At 38.1% G+C, this 10,436-nt stretch overlaps 2 protein-coding genes across 4 annotated transcripts in view; both read right to left on the bottom strand.

Annotated features, from left to right (window-relative positions):
- LOC103369187 (semaphorin-4E) overlaps positions 1–1,267 on the bottom strand; it is a 25,053-nt gene extending 23,786 nt beyond the window's left edge. For all 3 annotated transcript variants that reach the window (XM_008297841.1, XM_008297842.1, XM_008297840.1), the window contains exon 1: positions 1,175–1,267. The gene's annotated coding sequence lies outside the window, so the exon portion shown is untranslated. The remainder of the gene's footprint in view (positions 1–1,174) is intronic.
- A 285-nt stretch (positions 1,268–1,552) lies between these two features.
- Positions 1,553–8,439, bottom strand: LOC103369188 (uncharacterized). Its single transcript, XM_008297843.1, has 5 exons — positions 8,347–8,439; positions 6,654–7,013; positions 6,290–6,352; positions 5,766–5,894; positions 1,553–2,163 (listed from the first exon to the last, which is right to left on the bottom strand). Exons 1-5 carry the CDS (start codon positions 8,396–8,398, stop codon positions 2,012–2,014), a joined length of 756 nt encoding a protein of 251 aa, XP_008296065.1. The 5' UTR covers positions 8,399–8,439; the 3' UTR covers positions 1,553–2,011.
- Positions 8,440–10,436: the final 1,997 nt, after the last annotated feature.

Consider the following 10,436-nt stretch of genomic DNA (forward strand, 5'->3'; position numbering starts at 1 on the left):
TTTGTGTTATTCTACATTTTGCACCACCATTTTAACTTTCCCTGCAAGTCTTGTACATCCAAATATCATCCATCTAATAATCAGCATCGGCCTCAGTCGGCACCTGATTATAAGCAGGAATAAAATCAAAAACTGTTTATTAAATTGCTCTTTTCACAGCAGAATAACAAACATTCTGCCTCATGAGATCAGATTATAAATAGCTGCATCATAAAAACATGCTGCCCGCTCATCATGTGACAATCACAAACCAACCATCACCAGATCTCTGAGAGACTTTACTGTCCGACCGTGACCCGCCGAAAAGGTCATCTGTGGTCCTGCAGCGTCAAACAAACCCCCCTCTTCAAAGTGCAGGTGCATCCTGTCTGTGAAAATCTGCCATCATGAGCAGCTCAGAGCTCAGAGTGCAATTATCTGTGGTGTTGCTGTGTGCATGACCCCGCTGAGCTGCAGTATGACAGCTGAAAGTGGGCAATCCCCAGAGTAAGTGCACTGACAGCACTCAGTGTATCAGGATCACGTGTTAAGATTCTCACCATCCACAAAGCTGCAACACAAGTGTCCTAAAATATCCCTTTCACCTCCAAAAACAGCTGGCTGAATCAGCTCTAATGCGCACAAACTGAGATTTTAGACCTTCAGCAGAGAAAATGCAAACATTTCTAAAGAAAACATGCTGTTTATGTCTTGTTATACAAGATTAATGCATCTAGAGGTGTGCAAATGTTATGGAAATCTCCGTGCGTAATCTTAACAAAACCACTTTCTTGTGATTCCATATGTGCTTCCCTGCAGGATACAACCAACCACACACACACACACACACACAAACATTCACTCCTGTGACCCTTGTCCTCACTGCTGCGCTGAACCTTTCCAACTTTACGCGTTTCTCCCACTGGAGAAACACTATCCGCGGTTGGCGCCTGTGCGTATATCCCACTCGCGCTTAGTCTCGCTTTGCGTTTCTATTATTAGATTAGGATATCCTATAATCTTTAGATAAGTCTGACAATCTACCTGCCTCTGCACCTCTTAGCCCCACAAGTTGCCACAATCCAAATCCCATATCGAGCTCAGTAGAGGGAAAAACAATCCGCTTGTGGGACTAAAAAATCCGGTGCGTAAAAACCAAGCGAGTCATCCAGCTTGTTTGGCGCATCAGACTCACCGGGATTTTGTCGTTGATCAAACCGTCCCTTTGCTCGTCTCGTTTCGGATCCGGCTCTGCGCTTCTCTCCGCTCCACCTGTAACGTTCAGTCCACATCTAATTCCTGCAGGGAGCGACTCACCCGGCAGCTCGCAGCGGTAGGCAGAGCCCGGTCACGTGACTCCGCTCGTACCTTTCTTTAAAACACACTTGCTCACCTTGCAACCAATCACACGGGGCGGATAAACAACATGCCAGGTTCCTCTAGATTGGATTTTTCTTCCATTTTTTATGTTAATTTTACGCTCCTTGAGGTGCCAAATTAAACCCAATTAGGATGCCATCATATCTCACGTGTTAAAATTCTAATTAATACAAATAATAATAATAAAACAGCATTTTCACTATCTTAAGATTTAATATGAACTTTAACAATAAGTAATCACTTGATAAAAATCTAGATATGTCAGTTCTTGCATTATAAAGAATATACATTTGAAGCTTTTTCTTGTTTATTTACATGCAAATGCTACTGGCAACATATTCAAACATTATCAGGTGTTAAAATTCCAAAAAGACAGAGAAAAAAAGGGAAAACAAACACAAAGAAAGAACCACTTTGGATTCACAGCACCCACCACCTGCCATCTAGTGGCTCACAACATAACAGCTGTTCTACTGGAAAAACCTGAAAAGTAAAACAAAAAACACAAATGGACAGATGATTCCTGAGAACTGAATGTAAAACAGATGAATGATGAAAACAACAACAACAACACAGTTCTTGTGGTAAATACTACGTCAGCTTTTGATTACAGATGAATAGGAGGAGTTGATGTTCTGGTTTGCGAGGCTTTTCAGTGTCTGTGTCTCCGTTTGCCTTCATCATATCTCTGGCCGGGACTCGGCACCCGCAGGTTCTGGGAGGAGGAGACCGTCTTCAGGTGGTTCATGGGCTGCCCAGGAGAAGGCTGTTTGCTGTGGGTGTTTGCATAGATGGGATCTTCTGCTGCAATAAAAAATAAAAGAAAAAAACAAAGGAACAGGATGAATTTCTGCTGTTTGGCCTCCACAAAGTTCATTTATTAACTTTAGGTTCTGGGACAAATTGCAGAACAGAATTTAAAAGGACTGATTTAGTTTTTTCGTGCAACTTTTTAAAGGATGTTGTGTTCACCAATCTTCAATTAAGTTCAATTAGAATGAATCAGAAACACAGCTCAAAACATGCTGAGTATAGTTGTATGTTACTGCTGAATTATTGATTCTCATGCAAATAATTAAACTGTGTGAGGCAGAAAAATATTATTATTGGATTGAATATTGGAAAGAAAGCAGGAGAAAACCAGTAATAATAATAATAATAATAACATTCAGGGGTCTAAATATTAAATAGCTCAAGCCAGTGCAAATATTTATTTCCGGATTATTTATATAAAAAAAAGATCATTAATTTCAAGGTTACAGTACGTGTAGTTGAACTGCAATGATGAACATAATGCACCTTGTATGTAATTATTGCACTTTAAGTCTTTACATTTTCTTGTTTGTTCAACAATGTGCAACATCAGCTACACAACCACATCACTGTTTTCATCACTTGTGCATACTATGCTTCTACTATATATATTTTTTATATTTGCACATTTCTCACTGTAGTGAAACAAAGAAAACAGACATCTGATTGTGTGAACTGTTTGACAGGATTTCTGCTTAATTTCATTGTAGTGACCATAAAGGAATCCTGTTCTGCTTTCTGGTTGAGTATTTTTATTTTTATTTTTTTTTTTTAAAGTCTCAATTCTCTAAATCCAGCTTCCTAGAATTAGTGTAGAATATTTTCTGGTTTCTTTCCTCCTCTGTGACAGTAAACTGAATATCTTTGGGTTTCAGGACATCATCTTGGGTTTTGGGAAACACTGATCGACATGTTTCACTATCTTCTGCTGTATTTTAGAGCAAACAACTCATTGAATAATAGAGAAAAAGAAATGAATCACCTGTGAAAATAATTGTTAGTTGCAGTCCCGGTGTGAAGTCACAGTCGCTGCAATAGAACTTAAAAATGAGCAACTTTGTAGACACAGCTTAACTCTTTACAGTATAAATGCTTCACAGATACTAGTCAGTAATTTAGTAACAGTTGTCAGACTGAAGGAATTTTGCATGTTATCTCTATAAAGAATTGTAAAAGGAAATGTTTTGATAACCAAAAAAGTTAAACATTATAAAGCTGTACTGTGTTTCTCCTTTTAAAGCGATTGTTTTATTATTTCTAGTCTGTTTTGGCCTGATGAGAATTCACTCAGAAGCTCCACATCTCACTTTCTGTCTGTCACGTTGCCACATTTTCTTCCCCTCTGTTCGCACATTCTCACAGTATGACGAGTTAAATCTATACTCTGCAGCACAAAACACTTCATTTGTCCTGCAGAAAGTCCTTCCTGGGTTAAATCATTTGAGTTCCAAAAGTGAACAAATTAATCAACAACGGCCTGAAAACCACCAAAGTAAAACTTCATGGATAGTCAAGATGGTCACATGGCAACGAAACCGACTCAGTACTGAAGCCCGATCAGATTTCTGCACTTTATATCCTGTATCGCCATCTAAAAAATACAAGACGGTAATTTCAAGCTCAAGTGTTTTTGTCACTGTCTATATTTTTTCCACAAGAATGCACAAACAGACTCGTTACAACAGATTAGGTTCATTAGTTTTACCATGACAATCATTTTCAGTCCGCATGTAGCATGAAGACTTTGTCCTACTTCTGTCTCTGCTCCGTCCTCTGTGGTCGAACCACCACATGCAGACCTACTTACTTACTTAGTTCTTCCTGCACAAACTGCATGTCGCCCCTCTGTGAGCAACTCTCGTCGCTGCATGAGGCTCTGCCGTGTCGTCTGTGGTTTAAATTAGGTTTGAAATGATGGCTGATGCGTTTTAAGTGCATTAAAATCAGAACAAAGAGTAAAGGAGCTGCAGATTGAATTTTGAAGATTTCAGCTAAGAGTTTTAGCTTTGGGGGGGACAAAAAAAATCATTTGAAAGTTCTGCAAAGGAAAATCAGTGTCAATGGCAGGTGTCTTTATTTTACACAGCTCCAGTGTTGGAAATAAATAAACGCACCTGTACAGGCGTTAAGAAGCAAGAAGATGCTCCATTTAAGTAACCAAACCAAAGACACACCTGCTATGTAGAACTTTCTAAGCAGTAAAAGTGTTGATTGGTTCAGATGTGTGTTTTTTTTCCAGCTTTGCTTAAATTATTTCCGATATTACTGTCAGCAGTGGTCACTTTGCTGCGATCAGGTGTCACCGGCTTCTCCTGCTCTTAAAAATCGTGGTCCTTGTAGCTACCGTCTGGGGTCTCGTCTACATTTGAAAACCTTTGGGCGTTCTCTCTTAAGCCGTACAGGAGAAGACAGACAGCTCATCTCTCTGACACCGACATTTTAGTTTGTCTCACGCTGTGCTGTTAAACCACACAAACCACCTTCTTACTCAGTTTCTCTCCATCAGCCACGACTTGGCCACGATATCTGCATCATAAAAGTTGTTCTATTGTTCACACCTGTCTGCTTCTCATTTCTCCTTTCAAATGTAAAGCTTTGTGAGGAAATGAATCAGCCTGTACCAGCTTTGAAGTGAATCTAATGAAACAACAGAGGAGTACTGTAACATTTAAACGCTGTTAAAACTGTGAAAATAACAACAAATATCTGTAAAAATAATGACTTTCCTTTAGCAGATTTTAATACAGTAAAATAATGTAACTTTATAGTCACACACTGTAAAAGAAAGAAATACTAGAGGTTCTTATTTACAGTTGTAGTCTGTTTTTCTCTCTTTCTATTAAAAAAAAAAACAATTAATGTGTAAATGAATTAAAATTAAATGTAAAATTAATTTACATTAAAATAAACACTGACATTTTCTTTGAAATAATGGCAAATATCTATCAATAACATTTTTGTCTTATTTGATGCAGCAAAAATAGTGGAATTTGACCACAAACACTGTAAAAGAATGAGTTTAGATTTCTAAAACGTAAAATTTTTGACTGTTTTTTAAAAAAAGGGAAAATGTGTAACAGTTAAATAATTATGTGTAATTTATTGATCCTTAATTTCAAGAATTTTTCTTCTAATTAATTTCAAATATCTATAAAATAATGATATTTGCTGCTGATTTGATGCAGTAATAATAGTTTAATTTTAATGATGAAACAGTGGGAAAGAATGATTAACTATTTTTAAAATTTATAAATTGTTTATGTGGATGTTAATTATAGTTTTTAGCCTGTATTTTTTTCTTCTTCTTCTTTTATAGTAAATGTGTGAATTACTACTGTGAACTTACTGGTTATTATCAGTAATTCAACAAAACAGAAAAAAAAAGTGCAAAAAACCGCAAAATACTGTTGAAAAAAATGCCCATTCTTTGAACGTTTGCTTCTTCGTCTCTTTCTCCTGGAGCAGCTTTCAGCACTGTGGTTTTTTACCAATGCAGAGCTTATCTCCATTGATCTATAGACACTGTTTACTGCAGTGTTATCAGAGTTAGATTAATATCTGAATGTTTGCACTGAAAAACAAAACAGGTATACCTCTGTCTCTGCTGCAACATCTTCTCAGCAGGATGCATACGACTGTCAGGATGACCAGGACGAAGACAGAAACTCCCACCAGGACCCAAATCCACCATTCGACCTGCAGCGTGTAGCTGGTGGCAGTAACTGTAAGAGGAAAACTCCGTCTTGAAATGTGCATGCGGTTAAAGAAAAGTGTCAGAGTGCAAGAAAGCATGAAAGTGCACACAATAACCCACAGCAAGACCGATTAGTGTCAGAAAAAGATAGTTAGAAAGAGACCTGAGGTCACAAGCAGGCTAGAATTAAACAAAGTGTTGTTTTGTGGTGCAAATTGTTGCAGTTCACACCTTACAGGATAAATTTAAACACTCTGAAATAGCTCAGACTCGTCCTCTCACCTCTGTGCATGGACAAACAACACCAACACAGAGACGCTTTAACTGGAAAAGCTCAGACTCTGCTGGGTCCAAAAAACTGCTACTGTTCTTAAGAATTGGGAATTTACCCACGCACACACACACACATCGATGCAAACACACCTTGTTTACTCGTCACATATGACGTTGTACTTTCCACTATGCTCTTCGCTGTCATGGAGGAAGCTAAAAGCAGTTTAGAGAAGCATTCATTTAGTCATTGCAAGCCAGAATATTTGAAGCATTTATGAATCCAGTCAAGATATAACACGTCAGTATAGCAAGTTAAAGGCACAGCTTTAGTTTTGCATTTCCAAGCAGCATATAAACATGTAATAAATGGGTTATAACACTGTGATGAACATGTGGCATCATAGTAAAACACATAATGTAGAAATGTGGCAAATAAACTGCATTAATAAACAAAAACACTCAATAGGGAGTCTTAAAGTAAAATCTTATTCTATCAGCTATAAGCAATACTTACTAATAACTACTTCTGTTCTTTTGCTGAAAAATGTCATTTGTTGAGGAATGTCTACACTGACTTCGCAAAAGTACCATCCGCTGTGCGTTTCATTAACCCCTAATAAACTGTGCGCCTTGTCCCTGTCTTTACACTCAGTCACTGAGGTGCTCGCAGATCTGTTAATCATCTTCTTTGAGAGTTCGCCAGAGTTGCTGATGTTTCTGGAGGAGATGAAATTCCAGGATATCCAAGATCTGTGGTATGTCTCCAGACAGCAGTACAAAGTCAGAGTGGAACCATTGGGAACTTCAACTTTTTCCTCTGTGTCGTTCAGAAATACAGAAGTTTCCGGTAGTATCACCATGGCTGCTGCTGCCACTGTAGGTAGATAAAAAAAAAAAAAAAGAGGAAAGAAAAGTGAGTTTTTCTGCGTGGATTCTCAGTCACCCAGGTTCTGCTAAATGCTTCAGTGGAGTTTGTAGGATTTGGGGTTGATAATAAATATCTGGCAGTTGAGGAAGCCTCTTGGATGCACCATAAAACTCTGCACGTATTTTAATTTTTTAAAAACCAGTTTCATTTTTTAGCATTTTGCACTGTACTTTAAAAATTCAACATTACTTTTTATGCATCACAAATATGCTTTTTTTAAAACACAGTTTTTCCTGTACATAACCTAGTTAGCACCCGTTCTTATACGTTCATATTTGTTACCTCAGTATGCAGGTAGAAGCAGTAAAATAAGAATTTAATCGCACTGATAACTTGTATTTAGCTGCATATGTTCATACAATTTGTACTATCCATACTATTCGTACTGCACTTTGTATATGCAACAGTGCCTTTTCTGCACCATAAATAAGCTTTTTTAAATAGTTTTTCTTCTCCGTGCATAACCATTTTTGCAACAATTCTTCATATTCGCTCAGTTTGTAGGCAGAGACGCAGTGACCTCAGAATTTAATTGCATCAATAACTTGTATTTAGCTGCATGTGTTCACACTGTTAATACTTTTTATACCATCTATGCTATTTATATTGTTCATAGATGGTCTGTTTTATATTGCATCCACAGCTATATGTTTATATATTAGCCTGCTGAACATAAGATAAGCCTTTAGTAATCCAACAGTGGGGAAATCTGCAAGGTTACAGCAGCTAAGATTTAGAGAAAGTACTACCAAAATAAACCAAGATATATATAAGTACTAACTATAAAACACGCTGTATGCACATGCCCATGGTTTGCACAGATTCTTTAATGAATGGAAATATTGACTTAAGTATAAACATTGCACAGATTATTACTTGTATTGCACAGATTTTTTACAAAAGTAGAAAAAACACCTATTTAACCTAAAAATACACCGTTTATACTGTAACATAATGTAAATAATGCACTTTACTGCATCTTTTGCACTTCTAGCTAGATACTAAACTGCATTTTTGTAGTCCTGTGCACTGCGTAACGACAATAAAGTATAATATATTCAACTCTAATAAGACGATAAAGACTTTAAACCCTTTGAGAGGTGAAGCATCTTCAGAAACCAACAACAGAAGTCCAGCTGTCATCTACTGAAGCACTCAAGCCAAACTTTTAACGAGCAGACACATGTGAAATTTGACTCTAATCCTTCATCAACACATTTATCGTCACCATCTGTGGCCTTGCTGTCTCTTTTTGGGGCATCAAAGTCAAGAGTCTTACCTGTGAGTAACACCAGACTCGCTCGCTTCAGCCACATTTCCATCTTCATCATGTGAGCGGTGGTCGTCTTCTCAGCCTCATCCTGTCTCTGCTGCCTGATCGTCTGCACAGCCGGCTGAACGAGAAAAGGTTGCGCGTGGGTGGCCGCATGTGGGAGGGAGGAGGAGGGGTTTTATGGCACTGCACTGTGAGAATCAGATGCTTTTGGCTGAGGGGTCTGTGCAGCGGAGGCAAAAGCAGCGACTGAAGGTGGAAAAGGATGTAGGCTTTCAAAAAGAAGAAGAAGAAGAAGCAGAAGTGAGACTCCTGACCAAAACACTGACACTCTGTTCTTTCATACACCTTCAGTCAAAAGACATGAAAGCAGCCTGTTACTGAAAATGAACATCCTGCATGCAGGTGACAGGGAGCCCAAGCGAGACATTTGCTGACTTGCTGAATGTTATCAAATAACAAACAGGACATGCAGAGATGATTCGATGATTGCGAAACCCCGTGTGGGTTTTGGTGCGAAGGGTGCTAAAACGCATTCCACGTTGTCGCCACCTCGCCATACTCGAAGAGGAACACTTGGCTTCCTGTGACAAGACACAACTAAGTGTGATGGGTTGATGAACTTTCTGAACTAATTTTCAACCACAATCTTTAAGAAAACTGCAAGTGATTCAACAGAGATTGTAAAAGGATGATTTTCAGGCAGTGGTGGCTTCATGGAGATACAGAAGAGTTGCAAAAACACAAGAACTTGTCTGATATTTTACAGAAGGCGTTTGAAATCCTAAACCAATATTGCACTGATTTGCTGTGATACACTTTATAAACCTGTCTGTAATTCACTTTAAACCAGAAGACAACAGGTGTCTGTGCATTGTCTGGTTCTGACAACAGGTGTCTGTGCATTGTCTGGTTCTGACAGTGAACAGCGAAGACAAAAAAAAGGTCACGAGAAGACACGTCAGAAGGTTGCAGGGGGATGCACAACTTCTGCAACCTCAGCCTTATGATCTTCTGTTGTTTTGCAGACTGAAAGTAGGTCCTGTCGGCAAAATAGGCAGAGATGGAATCTTGAAAGCATTTGTTTTGTAGCACGGTGATCAAAGTGGGTAACGATGTGGGTAATCAGTTAAATGATTGATTTTCTGTTTGGTTGTTTCTGTTTCTGTAAATCAAAAGCAGATCTGCAGAAATGGTTTCTCGCTGTGTGATGATTTCATGTGGAACCTTTTTGAAAGCAGCTTCATCTTCAAAGCAAAAGTACAGCTTGGTATCTGTGGCGAATGGTTTTAACTCACCGTACAAAGTCAGCATAGAGTCTTATTTTATTCTTCTGTTTACCAAAAATATGAACAAGCGTATCAGATAGCATTTCACCACAACAACATAATCAGCAATAGACACACACACCCGTTAATAGAAAGTACATTCAATCAGCTCCTGCACTTAACTGTGAGTTATGTGTATTTTGCTTCAGTGCCTCCCTTTTATGCTCCTTGATCCTCCCACTCCACCACATCTCAGCAGGAAATATTACACTTTCTATGCCACAGTTTTAGCTACTTTTAAGATAAAGGTTTAATGCAACAGATAATATAGCAAGCTTTGAAATACAACACATGGTTACAGATTAAACAAGTGCACATCAGTCACATTTCAGATGTATTCAAATTGTTAACAACTCTGCCAAATAGGAAGGTCGTATCATTTCATTAAATGCTTAAATTAACCAATATCTCAGAGGAAATCTTTAATGAAGTTCTTCGCAAAAATCTTTAAACTGAAAATAGATTGGCGTCTGAGAGCTTTATTCCCCCTCTCCCATGAATCATGTTTTGAGCCCTGAGATTGATCTGTTGTCCTTGTATATCAAACTGTACTTGAAGGAGCTCAAACCTGCAGCAGCAACAACAGTAACTCGTTGCTGATGCACTCATGCTTCTGTATTAACAATGTAATGACAATAATATGTCAGTCAGATAAATCAAACTAGTACTTTTACCTTAATACTACACTTTGCTGTTCATGTTTAAGTAGAATTTTCCATGCAGGACTTTTACTTGTGTTTTTACATTACTGTTTTTGTACTTTAAGGG

This window comes from Stegastes partitus, unplaced genomic scaffold, assembly GCF_000690725.1.
Source record: "Stegastes partitus isolate 25-593 unplaced genomic scaffold, Stegastes_partitus-1.0.2 Scaffold1252, whole genome shotgun sequence".
NCBI classification, from domain to species: Eukaryota; Metazoa; Chordata; class Actinopteri; family Pomacentridae; genus Stegastes; species Stegastes partitus.

Bases quoted from the DNA above. Each gene is read 5' to 3' on its own strand.
- LOC103369188 (XM_008297843.1), bottom strand. From the start codon at position 8,398: ATGATGAAGATGGAAATGTGGCTGAAGCGAGCGAGTCTGGTGTTACTC. The intron at 5,895-6,289 runs GTGTGTTTGCAT...TTCCTCTTACAG, and splicing joins ATATGTGACGAGTAAACAAG to TTACTGCCACCAGCTACACG. The intron at 2,164-5,765 runs GTATACCTGTTT...TTTTTATTGCAG, and splicing joins ATGTTGCAGCAGAGACAGAG to CAGAAGATCCCATCTATGCA.